The sequence below is a fragment of the Salvelinus fontinalis genome, chromosome 6 (assembly GCF_029448725.1).
Source record: "Salvelinus fontinalis isolate EN_2023a chromosome 6, ASM2944872v1, whole genome shotgun sequence".
Classification (NCBI taxonomy): Eukaryota; Metazoa; Chordata; class Actinopteri; order Salmoniformes; family Salmonidae; genus Salvelinus; species Salvelinus fontinalis.
The window spans coordinates 118,945-143,353 of NC_074670.1; the positions used below are offsets into that span (position 1 = coordinate 118,945).

The 24,409-nt window shown below is 44.6% G+C and overlaps 1 protein-coding gene across 1 annotated transcript in view; it reads right to left on the reverse strand.

Moving 5' to 3' along the window:
• Positions 1-23,704, reverse strand: part of LOC129856830 (intermembrane lipid transfer protein VPS13B-like) — a 102,356-nt gene extending 78,652 nt beyond the window's left edge. The window contains exons 1-4 of the mRNA XM_055924531.1: positions 23,545-23,704; positions 20,950-21,018; positions 20,012-20,363; positions 17,724-17,841 (exon numbers count right to left, since the gene is read on the reverse strand). Coding sequence (XP_055780506.1) covers positions 17,724-17,841; positions 20,012-20,120 — 227 coding nt within the window. The 5' untranslated portion in view covers positions 20,121-20,363; positions 20,950-21,018; positions 23,545-23,704. The remainder of the gene's footprint in view (positions 1-17,723; positions 17,842-20,011; positions 20,364-20,949; positions 21,019-23,544) is intronic.
• Positions 23,705-24,409: the final 705 nt, after the last annotated feature.

A 24,409-nucleotide genomic window follows, 5' to 3' on the forward strand; every position in this document is an offset into this window, starting at 1 on the left:
GGGTAAATATACTGCAAATCACAGCTCCTATAGTACTGGGTAAATATACTGGGTAAATATACTGCAAATCACAGCTCCTATTCTACTGGGTAAATATACGGGGTAAATATACTGCAAATCACAGCTCCTATACTACTGGGTAAATATACTGGGTAAATATACTGCAAATCACAGCTCCTATACTACTGGGTAAATATACTGGGTAAATATACTGCAAATCACAGCTCCTATACTACTGGGTAAATATACTGCAAATCACAGCTCCTATACTACTGGGTAAATATACTGCAAATCACAGCTCCTATACTACTGGGTAAATATACTGCAAATCACAGCTCCTATACTACTGGGTAAATATACTGCAAATCACAGCTCCTATACTACTGGGTAAATATACTGGGTAAATATACTGCAAATCACAGCTCCTATACTACTGGGTAAATATACTGGGCAAATCACAGCTCCTATACTACTGGGTAAATATACTGCAAATCACAGCTCCTATACTACTGGGTAAATATACTGGGCAAATATACTGCAAATCACAGCTCCTATACTACTGGGTAAATATACTGCAAATCACAGCTCTTATAGTACTGGGTAAATATACTGTAAATCACAGCTCCTATACTACTGGGTAAATATACTGGGTAAATATACTGCAAAACACAGCTCCTATACTACTGGGTAAATATACTGCAAATCACAGCTCCTATACTACTGGGTAAATATACTGCAAATCACAGCTCCTATACTACTGGGTAAATATACTGGGCAAATCACAGCTCCTATAGTACTGGGTAAATATACTGCAAATCACAGCTCCTATACTACTGGGTAAATATACTGGGTAAATATACTGCAAATCACAGCTCCTATAGTACTGGGTAAATATACTGCAAATCACAGCTCCTATAGTACTGGGTAAATATACTGGGTAAATATACTGCAAATCACAGCTCCTATACTACTGGGTAAATATACTGGGTAAATATACTGCAAATCACAGCTCCTATAGTACTGGGTAAATATACTGTAAATCACAGCTCCTATACTACTGGGTAAATATACTGTAAATCACAGCTCCTATACTACTGGGTAAATATACTGGGCAAATCACAGCTCCTATAGTACTGGGTAAATATACTGCAAATCACAGCTCCTATAGTACTGGGTAAATATACTGCAAATCACAGCTCCTATAGTACTGGGTAAATATACTGCAAATCACAGCTCCTATACTACTGGGTAAATATACTGGGTAAATATACTGCAAATCACAGCTCCTATACTACTGGGTAAATATACTGGGTAAATATACTGCAAATCACAGCTCCTATAGTACTGGGTAAATATACTGCAAATCACAGCTCCTATAGTACTGGGTAAATTACTGGGTAAATATACTGCAAATCACAGCTCCTATAGTACTGGGTAAATATACTGCAAATCACAGCTCCTATACTACTGGGTAAATATACTGCAAATCACAGCTCCTATAGTACTGGGTAAATATACTGGGTAAATATACTGCAAATCACAGCTCCTATACTACTGGGTAAATATACTGCAAATCACAGCTCCTATACTACTGGGTAAATATACTGGGTAAATATACTGCAAATCACAGCTCCTATACTACTGGGTAAATATACTGGGCAAATCACAGCTCCTATACTACTGGGTAAATATACTGCAAATCACAGCTCCTATACTACTGGGTAAATATACTGGGCAAATCACAGCTCCTATACTACTGGGTAAATATACTGGGTAAATATACTGCAAATCACAGCTCCTATACTACTGGGTAAATATACTGCAAATCACAGCTCCTATACTACTGGGTAAATATACTGCAAATCACAGCTCCTATACTACTGGGTAAATATACTGCAAATCACAGCTCCTATACTACTGGGTAAATATACTGCAAATCACAGCTCCTATACTACTGGGTAAATATACTGGGTAAATATACTGCAAATCACAGCTCCTATAGTACTGGGTAAATATACTGCAAATCACAGCTCCTATACTACTGGGTAAATATACTGGGTAAATATACTGCAAATCACAGCTCCTATACTACTGGGTAAATATACTGCAAATCACAGCTCCTATACTACTGGGTAAATATACTGGGTAAATATACTGGGTAAATACACTGCAAATCACAGCTCCTATACTACTGGGTAAATATACTGCAAATCACAGCTCCTATAGTACTGGGTCAATATACTGGGTAAATATACTGGGTAAATATACTGCGAATCACAGCTCCTATACTACTGGGTAAATATACTGCAAATCACAGCTCCTATACTACTGGGTAAATATACTGGGTAAATATACTGCAAATCACAGCTCCTATAGTACTGGGTAAATATACTGGGCAAATCACAGCTCCTATACTACTGGGTAAATATACTGCAAATCACAGCTCCTATACTACTGGGTAAATATACTGCAAATCACAGCTCCTATACTACTGGGTAAATATACTGGGTAAATATACTACAAATCACAGCTCCTATAGTACTGGGTAAATATACTGGGTAAATATACTACAAATCACAGCTCCTATAGTACTGGGTAAATATACTGGGCAAATCACAGCTCCTATACTACTGGGTAAATATACTGCAAATCACAGCTCCTATACTACTGGGTAAATATACTGCAAATCACAGCTCCTATACTACTGGGTAAATATACTGGGTAAATATACTGCAAATCACAGCTCCTATACTACTGGGTAAATATACTGCAAATCACAGCTCCTATACTACTGGGTAAATATACTGCAAATCACAGCTCCTATACTACTGGGTAAATATACTGGGCAAATCACAGCTCCTATAGTACTGGGTAAATATACTGCAAATCACAGCTCCTATACTACTGGGTAAATATACTGGGTAAATATACTGCAAATCACAGCTCCTATAGTACTGGGTAAATATACTGCAAATCACAGCTCCTATAGTACTGGGTAAATATACTGGGTAAATATACTGCAAATCACAGCTCCTATACTACTGGGTAAATATACTGGGTAAATATACTGCAAATCACAGCTCCTATAGTACTGGGTAAATATACTGTAAATCACAGCTCCTATACTACTGGGTAAATATACTGGGCAAATCACAGCTCCTATACTACTGGGTAAATATACTGCAAATCACAGCTCCTATACTACTGGGTAAATATACTGCAAATCACAGCTCCTATAGTACTGGGTAAATATACTGCAAATCACAGCTCCTATACTACTGGGTAAATATACTGGGTAAATATACTGCAAATCACAGCTCCTATACTACTGGGTAAATATACTGGGTAAATATACTGCAAATCACAGCTCCTATAGTACTGGGTAAATATACTGCAAATCACAGCTCCTATAGTACTGGGTAAATGTACTGGGTAAATATACTGCAAATCACAGCTCCTATAGTACTGGGTAAATATACTGCAAATCACAGCTCCTATACTACTGGGTAAATATACTGCAAATCACAGCTCCTATAGTACTGGGTAAATATACTGGGTAAATATACTGGGCAAATCACAGCTCCTATACTACTGGGTAAATATACTGCAAATCACAGCTCCTATACTACTGGGTAAATATACTGGGTAAATATACTGCAAATCACAGCTCCTATACTACTGGGTAAATATACTGGGCAAATCACAGCTCCTATACTACTGGGTAAATATACTGCAAATCACAGCTCCTATACTACTGGGTCAATATACTGGGCAAATCACAGCTCCTATACTACTGGGTAAATATACTGGGTAAATATACTGCAAATCACAGCTCCTATACTACTGGGTAAATATACTGCAAATCACAGCTCCTATACTACTGGGTAAATATACTGCAAATCACAGCTCCTATAGTACTGGGTAAATATACTGCAAATCACAGCTCCTATACTACTGGGTAAATATACTGCAAATCACAGCTCCTATAGTACTGGGTAAATATACTGGGTAAATATACTGCAAATCACAGCTCCTATACTACTGGGTAAATATACTGCAAATCACAGCTCCTATACTACTGGGTAAATATACTGGGTAAATATACTGCAAATCACAGCTCCTATACTACTGGGTAAATATACTGCAAATCACAGCTCCTATACTACTGGGTAAATATACTGCAAATCACAGCTCCTATACTACTGGGTAAATATACTGCAAATCACAGCTCCTATAGTACTGGGTAAATATACTGGGCAAATCACAGCTCCTATACTACTGGGTAAATATACTGTAAATCACAGCTCCTATAGTACTGGGTAAATATACTGCAAATCACAGCTCCTATACTACTGGGTAAATATACTGCAAATCACAGCTCCTATACTACTGGGTAAATATACTGCAAATCACAGCTCCTATACTACTGGGTAAATATACTGGGTAAATATACTGCAAATCACAGCTCCTATACTACTGGGTAAATATACTGCAAATCACAGCTCCTATACTACTGGGTAAATATACTGCAAATCACAGCTCCTATACTACTGGGTAAATATACTGGGTAAATATACTGCAAATCACAGCTCCTATACTACTGGGTAAATATACTGCAAATCACAGCTCCTATACTACTGGGTAAATATACTGCAAATCACAGCTCCTATACTACTGGGTAAATATACTGCAAATCACAGCTCCTATACTACTGGGTAAATATACTGCAAATCACAGCTCCTATACTACTGGGTAAATATACTGGGCAAATCACAGCTCCTATACTACTGGGTAAATATACTGGGTAAATATACTGCAAATCACAGCTCCTATACTACTGGGTAAATATACTGCAAATCACAGCTCCTATACTACTGGGTAAATATACTGCAAATCACAGCTCCTATACTACTGGGTAAATATACTGGGCAAATCACAGCTCCTATAGTACTGGGTAAATATACTGGGTAAATATACTGCAAATCACAGCTCCTATAGTACTGGGTAAATATACTGCAAATCACAGCTCCTATACTACTGGGTAAATATACTGCAAATCACAGCTCCTATAGTACTGGGTAAATATACTGCATATCACAGCTCCTATAGTACTGGGTAAATATACTGCAAATCACAGCTCCTATAGTACTGGGTAAATATACTGGGTAAATATACTGCAAATCACAGCTCCTATACTACTGGGTAAATATACTGGGTAAATATACTGCAAATCACAGCTCCTATAGTACTGGGTAAATATACTGCAAATCACAGCTCCTATACTACTGGGTAAATATACTGCAAATCACAGCTCCTATAGTACTGGGTAAATATACTGGGTAAATATACTGCAAATCACAGCTCCTATACTACTGGGTAAATATACTGCAAATCACAGCTCCTATACTACTGGGTAAATATACTGCAAATCACAGCTCCTATACTACTGGGTAAATATACTGGGTAAATATACTACAAATCACAGCTCCTATAGTACTGGGTAAATATACTGCAAATCACAGCTCCTATACTACTGGGTAAATATACTGCAAATCACAGCTCCTATACTACTGGGTAAATATACTGCAAATCACAGCTCCTATACTACTGGGTAAATATACTGCAAATCACAGCTCCTATAGTACTGGGTAAATATACTGGGTAAATATACTGCAAATCACAGCTCCTATAGTACTGGGTAAATATACTGGGCAAATCACAGCTCCTATACTACTGGGTAAATATACTGGGTAAATATACTGCAAATCACAGCTCCTATACTACTGGGTAAATATACTGCAAATCACAGCTCCTATAGTACTGGGTAAATATACTGGGTAAATATACTGCAAATCACAGCTCCTATAGTACTGGGTAAATATACTGCAAATCACAGCTCCTATACTACTGGGTAAATATACTGCAAATCACAGCTCCTATAGTACTGGGTAAATATACTGCAAATCACAGCTCCTATACTACTGGGTAAATATACTGCAAATCACAGCTCCTATACTACTGGGTAAATATACTGGGTAAATATACTGCAAATCACAGCTCCTATACTACTGGGTAAATATACTGCAAATCACAGCTCCTATAGTACTGGGTAAATATACTGGGTAAATATACTGCAAATCACAGCTCCTATACTACTGGGTAAATATACTGCAAATCACAGCTCCTATACTACTGGGTAAATATACTGCAAATCACAGCTCCTATACTACTGGGTAAATATACTGGGCAAATCACAGCTCCTATACTACTGGGTAAATATACTGGGTAAATATACTGCAAATCACAGCTCCTATACTACTGGGTAAATATACTGCAAATCACAGCTCCTATACTACTGGGTAAATATACTGGGCAAATCACAGCTCCTATACTACTGGGTAAATATACTGGGCAAATCACAGCTCCTATACTACTGGGTAAATATACTGCAAATCACAGCTCCTATACTACTGGGTAAATATACTGGGTAAATATACTGCAAATCACAGCTCCTATACTACTGGGTAAATATACTGGGCAAATCACAGCTCCTATACTACTGGGTAAATATACTGCAAATCACAGCTCCTATACTACTGGGTAAATATACTGGGCAAATCACAGCTCCTATACTACTGGGTAAATATACTGGGCAAATCACAGCTCCTATACTACTGGGTAAATATACTGCAAATCACAGCTCCTATACTACTGGGTAAATATACTGGGTAAATATACTGCAAATCACAGCTCCTATACTACTGGGTAAATATACTGCAAATCACAGCTCCTATACTACTGGGTAAATATACTGGGCAAATCACAGCTCCTATACTACTGGGTAAATATACTGGGTAAATATACTGCAAATCACAGCTCCTATACTACTGGGTAAATATACTGGGTAAATATACTGCAAATCACAGCTCCTATACTACTGGGTAAATATACTGGGCAAATCACAGCTCCTATACTACTGGGTAAATATACTGCAAATCACAGCTCCTATACTACTGGGTAAATATACTGGGTAAATATACTGCAAATCACAGCTCCTATACTACTGGGTAAATATACTGGGCAAATCACAGCTCCTATACTACTGGGTAAATATACTGGGCAAATCACAGCTCCTATACTACTGGGTAAATATACTGCAAATCACAGCTCCTATACTACTGGGTAAATATACTGCAAATCACAGCTCCTATACTACTGGGTAAATATACTGGGCAAATCACAGCTCCTATACTACTGGGTAAATATACTGGGTAAATATACTGCAAATCACAGCTCCTATACTACTGGGTAAATATACTGCAAATCACAGCTCCTATACTACTGGGTAAATATACTGCAAATCACAGCTCCTATACTACTGGGTAAATATACTGCAAATCACAGCTCCTATACTACTGGGTAAATATACTGGGTAAATATACTGCAAATCACAGCTCCTATACTACTGGGTAAATATACTGCAAATCACAGCTCCTATACTACTGGGTAAATATACTGCAAATCACAGCTCCTATACTACTGGGTAAATATACTGGGTAAATATACTGCAAATCACAGCTCCTATACTACTGGGTAAATATACTGCAAATCACAGCTCCTATAGTACTGGGTAAATATACTGGGTAAATATACTGCAAATCACAGCTCCTATACTACTGGGTAAATATACTGGGTAAATATACTGCAAATCACAGCTCCTATACGTACTGGGTAAATATACTGCAAATCACAGCTCCTATACTACTGGGTAAATATACTGCAAATCACAGCTCCTATACTACTGGGTAAATATACTGGGTAAATATACTGCAAATCACAGCTCCTATAGTACTGGGTAAATATACTGCAAATCACAGCTCCTATACTACTGGGTAAATATACTGCAAATCACAGCTCCTATACTACTGGGTAAATATACTGCAAATCACAGCTCCTATACTACTGGGTAAATATACTGCAAATCACAGCTCCTATACTACTGGGTAAATATACTGGGTAAATATACTGCAAATCACAGCTCCTATACTACTGGGTAAATATACTGCAAATCACAGCTCCTATACTACTGGGTAAATATACTGGGCAAATCACAGCTCCTATACTACTGGGTAAATATACTGGGCAAATCACAGCTCCTATACTACTGGGTAAATATACTGCAAATCACAGCTCCTATACTACTGGGTAAATATACTGGGTAAATATACTGCAAATCACAGCTCCTATACTACTGGGTAAATATACTGGGCAAATCACAGCTCCTATACTACTGGGTAAATATACTGCAAATCACAGCTCCTATACTACTGGGTAAATATACTGGGCAAATCACAGCTCCTATACTACTGGGTAAATATACTGGGCAAATCACAGCTCCTATACTACTGGGTAAATATACTGCAAATCACAGCTCCTATACTACTGGGTAAATATACTGGGTAAATATACTGCAAATCACAGCTCCTATACTACTGGGTAAATATACTGCAAATCACAGCTCCTATACTACTGGGTAAATATACTGCAAATCACAGCTCCTATACTACTGGGTAAATATACTGCAAATCACAGCTCCTATACTACTGGGTAAATATACTGCAAATCACAGCTCCTATACTACTGGGTAAATATACTGCAAATCACAGCTCCTATACTACTGGGTAAATATACTGGGTAAATATACTGCAAATCACAGCTCCTATACTACTGGGTAAATATACTGGCAAATCACAGCTCCTATACTACTGGGTAAATATACTGCAAATCACAGCTCCTATACTACTGGGTAAATATACTGGGTAAATATACTGCAAATCACAGCTCCTATACTACTGGGTAAATATACTGGGCAAATCACAGCTCCTATACTACTGGGTAAATATACTGGGCAAATCACAGCTCCTATACTACTGGGTAAATATACTGCAAATCACAGCTCCTATACTACTGGGTAAATATACTGCAAATCACAGCTCCTATACTACTGGGTAAATATACTGGGCAAATCACAGCTCCTATACTACTGGGTAAATATACTGGGTAAATATACTGCAAATCACAGCTCCTATACTACTGGGTAAATATACTGCAAATCACAGCTCCTATACTACTGGGTAAATATACTGCAAATCACAGCTCCTATACTACTGGGTAAATATACTGCAAATCACAGCTCCTATACTACTGGGTAAATATACTGGGTAAATATACTGCAAATCACAGCTCCTATACTACTGGGTAAATATACTGCAAATCACAGCTCCTATAGTACTGGGTAAATATACTGCAAATCACAGCTCCTATACTACTGGGTAAATATACTGGGTAAATATACTGCAAATCACAGCTCCTATACTACTGGGTAAATATACTGCAAATCACAGCTCCTATAGTACTGGGTAAATATACTGGGTAAATATACTGCAAATCACAGCTCCTATACTACTGGGTAAATATACTGGGTAAATATACTGCAAATCACAGCTCCTATAGTACTGGGTAAATATACTGTAAATCACAGCTCCTATACTACTGGGTAAATATACTGTAAATCACAGCTCCTATACTACTGGGTAAATATACTGGGCAAATCACAGCTCCTATAGTACTGGGTAAATATACTGCAAATCACAGCTCCTATACTACTGGGTAAATATACTGCAAATCACAGCTCCTATAGTACTGGGTAAATATACTGCAAATCACAGCTCCTATACTACTGGGTAAATATACTGGGTAAATATACTGCAAATCACAGCTCCTATACTACTGGGTAAATATACTGGGTAAATATACTGCAAATCACAGCTCCTATAGTACTGGGTAAATATACTGCAAATCACAGCTCCTATAGTACTGGGTAAATGTACTGGGTAAATATACTGCAAATCACAGCTCCTATAGTACTGGGTAAATATACTGCAAATCACAGCTCCTATACTACTGGGTAAATATACTGCAAATCACAGCTCCTATAGTACTGGGTAAATATACTGGGTAAATATACTGGGCAAATCACAGCTCCTATACTACTGGGTAAATATACTGCAAATCACAGCTCCTATACTACTGGGTAAATATACTGGGTAAATATACTGCAAATCACAGCTCCTATACTACTGGGTAAATATACTGGGCAAATCACAGCTCCTATACTACTGGGTAAATATACTGCAAATCACAGCTCCTATACTACTGGGTCAATGAACTGGGCAAATCACAGCTCCTATACTACTGGGTAAATATACTGGGTAAATATACTGCAAATCACAGCTCCTATAGTACTGGGTAAATATACTGCATATCACAGCTCCTATACTACTGGGTAAATATACTGCAAATCACAGCTCCTATAGTACTGGGTAAATATACTGCATATCACAGCTCCTATAGTACTGGGTAAATATACTGCAAATCACAGCTCCTATAGTACTGGGTAAATATACTGGGTAAATATACTGGGCAAATCACAGCTCCTATACTACTGGGTAAATATACTGCAAATCACAGCTCCTATAGTACTGGGTAAATATACTGGGTAAATATACTGCAAATCACAGCTCCTATACTACTGGGTAAATATACTGCAAATCACAGCTCCTATACTACTGGGTAAATATACTGCAAATCACAGCTCCTATACTACTGGGTAAATATACTGGGTAAATATACTGCAAATCACAGCTCCTATACTACTGTGTAAATATACTGGGTAAATATACTGCAAATCACAGCTCCTATACTACTGGGTAAATATACTGGGTAAATATACTGCAAATCACAGCTCCTATACTACTGGGTAAATATACTGGGTAAATATACTGCAAATCACAGCTCCTATACTACTGGGTAAATATACTGCAAATCACAGCTCCTATACTACTGGGTAAATATACTGCAAATCACAGCTCCTATAGTACTGGGTAAATATACTGGGCAAATCACAGCTCCTATACTACTGGGTAAATATACTGGGTAAATATACTGCAAATCACAGCTCCTATACTACTGGGTAAATATACTGGGTAAATATACTGCAAATCACAGCTCCTATAGTACTGGGTAAATATACTGGGTAAATATACTGCAAATCACAGCTCCTATAGTACTGGGTAAATATACTGGGCAAATCACAGCTCCTATGCTACTGGGTAAATATACTGCAAATCACAGCTCCTATACTACTGGGTAAATATACTGCAAATCACAGCTCCTATAGTACTGGGTAAATATACTGCAAATCACAGCTCCTATACTACTGGGTAAATATACTGGGTAAATATACTGCAAATCACAGCTCCTATACTACTGGGTAAATATACTGGGTAAATATACTGCAAATCACAGCTCCTATAGTACTGGGTAAATATACTGGGTAAATATACTGGGTAAATATACTGGGTAAATATACTGCAAATCACAGCTCCTATACTACTGGGTCAATATTCTGGGTAAATATACTGGGTAAATATACTGGGCAAATCACAGCTCCTATACTACTGGGTAAATATACTGCAAATCACAGCTCCTATACTACTGGGTAAATATACTGGGTAAATATACTGCAAATCACAGCTCCTATAGTACTGGGTAAATATACTGCAAATCACAGCTCCTATACTACTGGGTAAATATACTGAATACTACAGGGCTCCAATACTACAGGGCTCCAATACTACAGGGCTCCAATACTACAGGGCTCCTATACTACAGGGCTCCAATACTACAGGGCTCCAATACTACAATACTACAGGGATCCAATACTACAGGGCTCCAATACTACAGGGCTCCAATACTACAGGGCTCCTATACTACAGGGCTCCTATACTACAGGGCTCCAATACACCAGGGCTCCAATACACCAGGGCTCCAAGACTACAGGGCTCTAATACTACAGGGCTCCAATACTACAGGGCTCCAATACTACAGGGCACCAATACTACAATACTACAGGGCTCCAATACTACAGGGCTCCAATACTACAGGGCTCCAATACTACAGGGCTCCTATACTACAGGGCTCCTATACTACAGGGCTCCTATACTACAGGGCTCCAATACTACAGGGCTCCAATACTACAGGGCTCCAATACTACAATACTACAGGGCTCCTATACTACAGGGCTCCTATACTACAGGGATCCAATACTACAGGGCTCCAATACTACAATACTACAGGGCTCCAATACTACAGGGCTCCAATACTACAATACTACAGGGCTCCAATACTACAGGGCTCCAATACTATAGGGCTCCAATACTACAGGGCTCCAATACTACAGGGCTCCAATACTACAGGGCTCCAATACTACAGGGCTCCAATACTACAGGGAACCAATACTACAATACTACAGGGCTCCAATACTACAGGGCTCCAATACACCAGGGCTCCAATACTACAGGGCTCCAATACTACAGGGCTCCAATACTACAGGGCTCCTATACTACAGGCCTCCAATACTACAGGGCTCCAATACTGCAGGGCTCCAATACTACAATACTACAGGGCTCCAATACTACAGGGCTCCAATACTACAGGGTTCCAATACTACAGGGCTCCAATACTACAGGACTCCAATACTACAGGGCTCCAATACTACAGGGTTCCAATACTACAGGGCTCATATACTACAGGGCTCCAATACTACAGGGCTCCTATACTACAATACTACAGGGCTCCAATACTACAGGGCTCCAATACTACAATACTACAGGGCTCCAATACTACAGGGCACCAATACTACAGGGCTCCAATACTACAGGGCTCCAATACTACAGGGCTCCAATACTACAATACTACAGGGCTCCTATACTACAGGGCTCCAATACTACAGGGCTCCAATACTACAGGGCTCCAATACTACAGGGCTCCAATACTACAATACTACATGGCTCCAATACTACAGGCCTCCAATACTACAGGGCTCCAATACTGTAGGGCTCCAATACTACAATACTACAGGGCTCCAATACTACAGGGTTCCAATACTACAGGGCTCCAATACTACAGGGCTCCAATACTACAATACTACAGGGCTCCAATACTACAGGGCTCCAATACTACAATACTACAGGGCTCCAATACTACAGGGTTCCAATACTACAGGGCTCCTATACTACAGGGCTCCAATACTACAGGGCTCCAATACTACAATACTACAGGGCTCCAATACTACAGGGCTCCTATACTACAGGGCTCCTATACTACAGGGCTCCTATACTACAGGGCTCCAATACTACAGGGCTCCAATACTACAGGGCTCCTATATTGTGGCTCCAAGCTGCATGCAGGGAAGGTTTGGTTTGGAGACTGGAGAGGGAGATCCCCGACCAAACCAACACCAAACCAATGAGGTCTAGCTGGGCTGGTTGGGACCTGGGGAAGGACCGGTGGCCACAACTATCTGGTCGGGGTCCAGTTAAATAACACTCATTACTCAACTCACAGTTATGGGTCTTCCCCTTCCTCTCTCTATCCATCCCTCTACTCCCCTCTCCCCTCCTCTCCTCCACTCCCCTCTCCCCTCCTCTCTCTCTCTCTCTCTCCACTCCTCCCTTCCTCTCTCCCTCCTCTCCTCCCTCCCTCCTCTCATCTTCTCCTCTCCCTCCCTCCTCTCCCCCATCCCTCCTCTCCTCCCATCCCTCCTCTCCTCTCCTTCCCTCCCCTCCTCTCCTCCCTCCCTCCTCTCTCTCCTCCCTCCTCCTCTCTCTCCTCTCTCCCTCCCTCCCTCCCTCTCCTCCTCCCCTAATCCCTCCCTCTCCTCCTCCCCTAATCCCTCCCTCTCTCTCTCTCTCCCTCCCCTCCCTCCCCTCTCCTCCCTCCCTCCCTCCCCCCTCCCTCCCTCCTCTCTCCCTCCCTCCCTCCCTCCCTCCCTCCTCCTCTCCTCCCTCCCTCCCTCCTCCTCTCTCATCCTCTCCTCTCCTCCCTCCTCCCTCCCTCCTCCTCTCTCATCCTCTCCTCTCCTCCCTCCCTCCTCTCCTCCCTCCCTCCCTCCTCCTCCTCCTCTCTCCTCCTCTCCTCTCCTCTCCTCTCCTCTACTCTCCTCCCGGCCTCCCTCCCCATCTAACCCATGACACACCAACAGTTACAGAAACATCAACACCACGTGGGTTGCCAGGGAGACACAAAATAAAAACATGTTGATGCTACCAGGATTCATTCAAAATAATGATTATTACACACACACACACACACACACACACACACACACACACACACACACACACACACACACACACACACACACACACACACACACACACACACACACAGTTGAACTCTTAAGAGTGGTTTGGTAACTTCAAAGTGTTTCAGAACCAGAGGTTCAGCTCTCTCCTCTTCCTCTTTCCTCTGTCAGCTCAGATCTCTCTCTCTCCTCCCTCCATTCTTCTGCTCCATCCCTCTCCTCCCTCCCTTCATCCCTCCCTCCCTCCCTCTGCTCCCTCCATCCATCCCTCTCTCTCTCTCTCCTCCCTCCATCCCTCTCCTCCCTCCATTCCTCTGCTCCCTCCATCCATCCCTCTCTCTCTCTCTCCTCCCTCCCTCCCTCTGCTCCCTCCATCCATCCCTCTCTCTCTCTCTCCTCCCTCCATCCCTCTCCTCCCTCCATTCCTCTGCTCCCTCCATCCATCCCTCCCTCTCTCTCTCCTCCCTCCATTCCTCTGCTCCATCCATCCCTCCCTCTCTCTCTCCTCCCTCCATCCCTCTGCTCCCTCCCTCTCTCTCCTCCCTCCATCCCTCTGCTCCCTCCATCTCTCTCCTCCCTCCATCCCTCTGCTCCCTCCATCTCTCTCCTCCCTCCATCCCTCTGCTCCCTCCATCTCTCTCCTCCCTCCATCCCTCTCCTCCCTCCATCCCTCCCTCTCTCTCTTCTCCCTCCATCCCTCTCCTCCCTCCATCCCTCCCTCTCTCTCTCCTCCCTCCATCCCTCTCCTCCCTCCATCCCTCCCTCTCTCTCTCCTCCCTCCATCCCTCTGCTCCCTCCATCTCTCTCCTCCCTCCATCTCTCTCCTCCCTCTATCTCTCTCCTCCCTCCATTCCTCTGCTCCATCCATCCCTCCCTCTCTCTCTCCTCCCTCCATCCCTCTGCTCCCTCCCTCTCTCTCCTCCCTCCCTCTCTCTCTCCTCCCTCCATCCCTCTGCTCCCTCCATCCCTCTCCTCCCTCCATCCCTCTCCTCCCTCTCTCTACTCCCTCCATTCCTCTTCTCCCTCCATCCCTCTCCTCCCTCCATCCCTCTCCTCCCTCTCTCTGCTCCCTCCATCCATCCCTCCCTCTCTCTCTCCTCCCTCCATCCCTCTGCTCCATCCATCCATCCCTCTCTCTCTCTCTCCTCCCTCCATTCCTCTGCTCCCTCCATCCATCCCTCCCTCTCTCTCTCCTCCCTCCATTCCTCTGCTCCATCCATCCCTCCCTCTCTCTCTCCTCCCTCCATCCCTCTCCTCCCTCCATCCCTCTGCTCCCTCCATCCCTCTCCTCCCTCTCTCTACTCCCTCCATCCCTCTCCTCCCTCTCTCTACTCCCTCCATCCCTCTGCTCCCTCCATCCCTCTCCTCCCTCCATCCCTCTCCTCCCTCCATCCCTCTGCTCCCTCCATCCCTCTCCTCCCTCTCTCTACTCCCTCCATCCCTCTCCTCCCTCTCTCTACTCCCTCCATCCCTCTGCTCCCTCCATCCCTCTCCTCCCTCCCTCTGCTCCCTCCATCCCTCTGCTCCCTCCATCCCTCTACTCCCTCCATCCCTCTACTCCCTCCATCCCTCTGCTCCCTCCATCCCTCTCCTCCCTCTCTCTACTCCCTCCATCCCTCTCCTCCCTCTCTCTACTCCCTCCATCCCTCTGCTCCCTCCATCCCTCTCCTCCCTCTCTCTACTCCCTCCATTCCTCTGCTCCCTCCATCCATCCCTCCCTCTCTCTCTCCTCCCTCCATTCCTCTGCTCCATCCATCCCTCCCTCTCTCTCTCCTCCCTCCATCCCTCTCCTCCCTCCATCCCTCCCTCTCTCTCTCCTCCCTCCATCCCTCTGCTCCCTCCATCTCTCTCCTCCCTCCATCTCTCTCCTCCCTCTATCTCTCTCCTCCCTCCATTCCTCTGCTCCATCCATCCCTCCCTCTCTCTCTCCTCCCTCCATCCCTCTGCTCCCTCCATCTCTCTCCTCCCTCCATCTCTCTCCTCCCTCTATCTCTCTCCTCCCTCCATTCCTCTGCTCCTCCATCCCTCCCTCTCTCTCTCCTCCCTCCATCCCTCTGCTCCCTCCATCCTCTCCTCCCTCCATCTCTCTCCTCCCTCTATCTCTCTCCTCCCTCCATTCCTCTGCTCCATCCATCCCTCCCTCTCTCTCTCCTCCCTCCATCTCTCTCCTCCCTCCATCCCTCCCTCTCTCTACTCCCTCCATTCCTCTCCTCCCTCCATCCCTCTCTCTCTCTCTCTGCCAATGGCCCATTGATGCGGTTTCCACACAGCCATGACACAAGCCAGATCACTGCAGATCTCTTTTGTCAACAAAAATGTGTTTTGTTCAGAATATTCCCCTTCATTCACAGCTTTCCCCCACATGTCAGTGAGTTGTGGCCTAAACAGCACCCTAGTCCCTGTCCACTGTGTACTACCCTATGGGCTCTGGTCAAAAGTAGTGCACTTTGTAGGGAATAAGGATCCATGTGAGGCTGATCTGGGGCCTGTTGTATTAATAGTCTAGTGTTACTGAGGGGACCTGCAATGTGTCACTCAGAGGAACGTTCCGTCATCGTCGCCACGGGAACCTGACAGACGACACCGTGGCACTCTCACCGCCCCGACTCCCCCGGGGGAACAGCCTTTCCCCGCCAACCCGTCACTCTCACCCCTCTCCCATCTGACTCTCCCCCCTCTCATATCTGATTCTCACCCCTCCTCCACCCCGACACTCACCCCTCCTCCCCCCGACTCTCCCCCCTCCTCCCCCCCGTCAGTCACCCTTTCCCATCTCACTCTCCCCTCTCTCCCCCCGACTTTCACCCCTCCTCCCCCCAACTCTCACCCCGACTCCCCCCAACTCTCACCCCTCCTCCCCCTGACTCTCACCCCTCCTCCCCCTGACTCTCACCCCTCCTTCCCCCGACTCTCACCCCTCCTCCCCCTTTCCCATCTGACTCTCACCCCTCCTCCCCCTCTCCCATTTGACTCTGACCACGACTCACCCCGTCTCCCCCATCAGGAGAAAGAGTGCTCCCTGGTCTCGTCTCATGGAGACGTTATGGAGCGTGACCTGACGTATGAGACTCATTTAGAGGGACACTTTAACATGGATTGTGGTCAGCTGGCTGTGTGTGGTGGATAGTGGATATGTCAGATGAGGAGAACAGAGAGGAGAACAGAGAGGAGAGGAGGAGAGGAGAGGAGAGGAGAGAGGGAGGAGGAGAGGAGAGAGGGAGGAAAAAGGAGAGAAGGAGGAAAAAGGAGAGACAGAGGAGGAGAGACAGAGGAGAAGAGGAGGGAGGAGAAGAGAGAGGGAGGAGAGGAGAGACAGAGGAGGAGAGGAGGGGGGAGAAGAGAGAGGGAGGAGAGGAGAGACAGAGGAGGAGAGGAGGGAGGAGAAGAGAGAGGGAGGAGAGACAGAGGAGGAGAGGAGAGAGGGAGGAGAGACAGAGGAGGAGAGGAGGGAGGAGAAGAGAGAGGGATGAGAGAGGGAGGAGAGGAGAGATGGAGGAGGAGAGGAGAATAGACTCACTGGTAGATGTCGTTTCGTAGCACGGTTCTGGTCAGAGGGTTATCTGCCTGCGGAGCCATGCTGACAGATCCTATCTTCAGTACCAGAGTGTCCTCTCTCTCTCTCCTCAGGTGGGACTCTGGGAGACACACCACAGGTTTCAGACCGAGACAGACCATATACACCTCAGTACCTGAGTGTCCTCTCTCTCTCCTCAGGTGGGACTCTGGGAGACACAGGACAGGTATCAGACCGAGACAGACAGACCATATACACCTCAGTACCAGAGTGTCCTCTCTCTCTCTCCTCAGGTGGGACTCTGGGAGACACAGGACAGGTATCAGACCGAGACAGACCATATACACCTCAGTACCAGAGTGTCTTAAAACCTACAGGAGGGTCTCTCTCCAGGAACAGGGTTGGAGTTAAAACCTCCAGGAGGGTTTCTCTCCAGGAACAGGGTTGGAATTAAAACCTACAGGAGGGTCTCTCTCCAGGAACAGGGTTGGAGTTAAAACCTACAGGAGGGTTTCTCTCCAGGAACAGGGTTGGAGTGTAAACCTACAGGAGGGTCTCTCTCTACAGGAACAGGGTTGGAGTTAAAACCTCCAGGAGGGTATTTCTCCAGGAACAGGGTTGGAGTTAAAACCTCCAGGAGGATTTCTCTCCAGGAACAGGGTTGGAGTTAAACCCTACAGGAGGATTTCTCTCCAGGAACAGGGTTGGAGTTAAAACCTCCAGGAGGGTCTCTCTCCAGGAACAGGGTTGGAGTTAAAACCTACAGGAGGGTCTCTCTCCAGGAACAGGGTTGGAGTTAAAACCTACAGGAGGGTCTCTCTCTCCAGGAACAGGGTTGGAGTTAAAACCTACAGGATGGTAGTTCTCCAGGAACAGGGTTGGAGTGAAAACCTACAGGAGGGTCTCTCTCCAAGAACAGCTTTGGAGTTAAAACCTACAGGAGGGTCTCTCTCCAGGAACAGGGTTGGAGTTAAAACCTACAGGAGGGTATCTCTCCAGGAACAGGGTTGGAGTTAAAACCTACAGGAGGGTTTCTCTCCAGGAACAGGGTTGGAGTTAAAACCTCCAGGAGGGTTTCTCTCCAGGAACAGGGTTGGAGTTAAAACCTACAGGAGGGTATCTCTCCAGGAACAGGGTTGGAGTTAAAACCTACAGGAGGGTTTCTCTCCAGGAACAGGGAGAGCTACCCTCCTGGGAGAGAGGACACTCTGTCTTACCTGTGTGTTTGTCCTGTCTGTCCTGTCCTGTCTGTCTGTCCTGTCTGTCCAGTCTTACCTGTGTGTCTGCCCTCCAGTCTTACCTGTGTGTCTGTCCTGTCTGTCCAGTCTTACCTGTGTGTCTGTCCAGTCTTACCTGTGTGTCTGTCCAGTCTTACCTGCGTGTCTGTCCTGTCTGTCCTGTCTGTCCAGTCTTACCTGTGTGTCTGTCCTGTCTGTCCAGTCTTACCTGTGTGTCTGTCCTGTCTGTCCAGTCTTACCTGTGTGTCTGTCCAGTCCCTCCAGTCTTACCTGTGTGTCTGTCCTGTCTGTCCAGTCTTACCTGTCCTGTCTGTCCTGTCTGTCCAGTCTTACCTGTGTGTCTGTCCTGTCTGTCCAGTCTTACCTGTGTGTCTGTCCTGTCTGTCCAGTCTTACCTGTGTGTCTGTCCAGTCTGTCCAGTCTTACCTGTGTGTCTTTCCTGTCTGTCCTGTCTGTCCAGTCTTACCTGTGTGTCTGTCCTGTCTGTCCTGTCTGTCCAGTCTTACCTGTGTGTCTGTCCTGTCTGTCCAGTCTTACCTGTGTGTCTGTCCTGTCTGTCCAGTCTTACCTGTGTGTCTGTCCTGTCTGTCCAGTCTTACCTGTGTGTCTGTCCTGTCTGTCCAGTCTTACCTGTGTGTCTGTCCAGTCCCTCCAGTCTTACCTGTGTGTCTGTCCTGTCTGTCCAGTCTTACCTGTCCTGTCTGTCCTGTCTGTCCAGTCTTACCTGTGTGTCTGTCCTGTCTGTCCAGTCTTACCTGTGTGTCTGTCCTGTCTGTCCAGTCTTACCTGTGTGTCTGTCCTGTCTGTCCAGTCTTACCTGTGTGTCTGTCCTGTCTGTCCAGTCTTACCTGTGTGTCTTTCCTGTCTGTCCTGTCTGTCCAGTCTTACCTGTGTGTCTGTCCTGTCTGTCCTGTCTGTCCAGTCTTACCTGTGTGTCTGTCCTGTCTGTCCAGTCTTACCTGCGTGTCTGTCCTGTCTGTCCAGTCTTACCTGTGTGTCTGTCCTGTCTGTCCAGTCTTACCTGTCCTGTCTGTCCTGTCTGTCCAGTCTTACCTGTGTGTCTGTCCTGTCTGTCCGGGTTCCCGGGACAAAACACCCTGATCACTGATGTGTTGACATATAGCAGCGGCAGGCTGCGTGACGTCAGGGCGTGACTTCTCATCGGCTGGCCCGCCGTTTTGCCCAGGTCCCGGTATCGTCGTGGCAGCGCGGCGTGGAACACCCCGGCTACGGTGGCCAGTAAGGGACAGGAGAGGACCAGGTCAAAAGGTTGGGCGGTCAGCAGGATCTCTCTCAGGTAGTGGGGAGACCCGTCAGCCGGGCCCTCCGTCAGCCGCTGGGCCCCGCGAGACCCCGGTCGTTCCAGCCGCGTGGTCAGCTTGTGGCGGACGTTTCTGGTGACCGCCTGGGGAAGTTCATATTTTATATAAATACATTATATTACTACAACTACTAGTAATAATAATGAACACATAATAAAACAAATGAATACATAATAATATAATATACAATAATTATATAATCATAATAATAATGAATATATAATAATAATGAATATATAATAATGAATATATAATAATACTAATAATAATGAATATATATAATAATAATGCATATATAATAATAATAATGAATAATAATAATGAATATATAATCATGCTAATGAATATATAATAATTATACTAATAATACTAATAATGAATAATAATAATTAATGAATATATAATAATAATAATGAATAATACTAATAATTAATAATAATAATGAATATATAATCATACTAATGAATATATAATAATAATAGTGATAATACTAATAATGAATAATACTAATGAATATATAATCATACTAATGAATATATAATAATAATAGTAATAATACTAATAATGAATAATAATAATGAGTATATAATAATAATAATGAATATATAATAATAAACAGATAAAATTAACAACAACATTAATAATAACTATTGTAATAATAATTGTAACCTGGGTGTATGTGATGGACAAGAATCCGTGCTGCTGGTGAGAGGACACCTCCAGGACCTTGGCTGCTGTCTGATTGGTGGAGGAGGTGGAGGAGGTGGAGACAACAGGACTGAGACAACAGATTCCCAGTAGAGCACCACATCAACACTAACTGAGACACCATTAAACTCCTGGGCTACAATGGAGAATCTCCTGTCAAAGACCAGAGCTTTTGGTAACACTTCCTATGAATAGCCTCCTGATCCCAGACCTGTACTGTATGTGACTGATCCCAGACCTGTACTGTATGTGACTGATCCCAGACCTGTACTGTATGTGACTGATCCCAGACCTGTACTGTATGTGACTGATCCCAGGCCTGTACTGTATGTGACTGATCCCAGACCTGTACTGTATGTGACTGATCCCAGACCTGTACTGTATGTGACTGATCCCAGGCCTGTACTGTATGTGACTGATCCCAGACCTGTATGTGACTGATCCCAGACCTGTACTGTATGTGACTGATCCCAGACCTGTACTGTATGTGACTGATCCCAGCCCTGTACTGTATGTGACTGATCCCAGCCCTGTACTGTGTGTGACTGATCCCAGACCTGTACTGTATGTGACTGATCCCAGACCTGTACTGTATGTGACTGATCCCAGCCCTGTATGTGACTGATCCCAGGCCTGTACTGTATGTGACTGATCCCAGACCTGTACTGTATGTGACTGATCCCAGGCCTGTACTGTATGTGACTGATCCCAGGCATGTACTGTATGTGACTGATCCCAGACCTGTATGTGACTGATCCCAGACCTGTACTGTATGTGACTGATCCCAGACCTGTACTGTATGTGACTGATCCCAGCCCTGTACTGTATGTGACTGATCCCAGCCCTGTACTGTGTGTGACTGATCCCAGACCTGTACTGTATGTGACTGATCCCAGACCTGTACTGTATGTGACTGATCCCAGCCCTGTATGTGACTGATCCCAGGCCTGTACTGTATGTGACTGATCCCAGACCTGTACTGTATGTGACTGATCCCAGGCCTGTACTGTATGTGACTGATCCCAGACCTGTACTGTATGTGACTGATCCCAGACCTGTACTGTATGTGACTGATCCCAGACCTGTACTGTATGTGACTGATCCCAGACCTGTACTGTATGTGACTGATCCCAGACCTGTACTGTGTGTGACTGATCCCAGACCTGTACTGATCCCAGGCCTGTACTGTATGTGACTGATCCCAGCCCTGTACTGTATGTGACTGATCCCAGGCCTGTACTGTATGTGACTGATCCCAGACCTGTACTGTATGTGACTGATCCCAGACCTGTACTGTATGTGACTGATCCCAGCCCTGTACTGTATGTGACTGATCCCAGCCCTGTACTGTATGTGACTGATCCCAGACCTGTACTGTGAGTGACTGATCCCAGACCTGTACTGTGAGTGACTGATCCCAGACCTGTACTGTATGTGACTGATCCCAGACCTGTACTGTATGTGACTGATCCCAGACCTGTACTGTATGTGACTGATCCCAGCCCTGTACTGTATGTGACTGATCCCAGACCTGTACTGTATGTGACTGATCCCAGACCTGTACTGTATGTGACTGATCCCAGACCTGTACTGTATGTGACTGATCCCAGGCCTGTACTGTATGTGACTGTCTAACAGCCTGATGTAGTTAGCCAAGCTGAAGTTTAAAAGACAATCTATCTGTCTAGTCTCTAAATTAAACTAGTTTTACTCCGTAGAGGATACCAGGCGTCTTCAGGAGGGCCGTACTTCTTAACAACAAGGAAGTAAATTCCAAGTTAAATACTATCTCTGATTTACAAGCAACAACTTATGGTATCCTGTTAAGGTTAGGTTAAATTATATCTCTGATTTACCAGCAACAACTATCTACTGTAACAATCTAACGTCTGATTTGTACAAATTCATTACGGCGAAAAGATTACATTTTCAAATTTACAATAAATTTAAAGAAAATAATGTCAAATGCGAGGATTGATTAAGAGATAAGAAACAATTCCAAGAAAAAGTAGACCTGCTTTTCCACATCAATCACACCACTAGAGTTTGGGCTTTCATTAACCTTGGACGATGGTTATCACAGAACGCAAGGAGGACAAGTTTAATAATTCACGGCCACATTGTGTAGGCTTTGTCCTATCATACGAACAACAGGTTGAATTTAAAAGCCATCTACGAGGAGAGATTTGACCTCTAACCCTCAGGACCAGCATGAGTTATTACTTCCTGTACAGGTGGTTCCCATCACCCTCCAAGCCAATCGGAGGTGGATTTAGTCCACCTGAAAGTCATTGTTGTAGCGACTACGTACGGGACAAAGGTTAAACCGAGTTCAGTAGTGTTGAGTCTTTACGGTACGATGCGACGTCCCATATCAAACCTGATGGCTTCTGGGATGGCACTGTAGTGCGCTAAACCCTGAAGCATGATGGGAGTTAAACCCGGGAGAGTTCTGCATCCAGGGTAAGATGTGTGTCATCCTCGTTAAACCACTGCGACCAAGGTTAATGAGAGCTCAGGTCTGACAGCAAAAGAGGAAGCTGTCTGTGTTCTTACAGGAGGAAGGAAGCCAGAGATGTGGCTGAAGGAGTCCTGTTTGCTGACGGGTCGAACCAACACTGTGCGTCTGTTCAGCTTATCAGTACAAGACAGGACAACCCCTCCACAGCGGCCTACTGCAAGACCAGACCCCTCCTCTGGACTGGAGGGAGGACAATCAGAGGGGGGAGAGATGGAAACAGACCGGGGGGGGGGGGGGGGGGGATAGCAAGAGATAGAAGAAGGTACAGAGGGAGAAAGAGAGAGATAGAGGGACGACAGGGGACAGAGAGAGATAGAGGGAGGGGACAGAGAGAGATAGAGGGACGACAGGGGACAGAGAGAGATAGAGGGACGACAGGGGACAGAGAGAGATAGAGGGAGGGAGTGAAGGGGACAGAAGTCAAGAAATAAGACTGGATTAAAAAGAGATGTGATGATTAGATTATTGTTGCAAAACAAGAGAAGAACCGAACAAATCAAATAGTTTTCTGTCCTTTAGCTGGAAGCATCAGGATCGTTGAGGGATGGTCTTACACTGTCAACTACACACTTCCTGCCGGGCCGTAACTCTTCAGAAGGGTGCACCGTTACAGGATATTGAGATAGAAATGAAACAGATATGTCTGTCATATAAAATAAGGGATTTCGTCATTGTGTACAACTCTAATCACTACGTTTCTGTCTGAATGTCAGGAATGGGGCACAAGCCAGCTGTTGATGTGTATATTTAGTCAGAGACCTGGGCAGCAGGTGACAGCATAAAACCATCTCCAGACCGCTGTGACATCATCACCCCGGGACAGGAGGACTGGGGCCCCGAGTCACAGAAACACAGGTACAACCTGATTCCATTAGACTAGAGTCACAGAAACACAGGTAC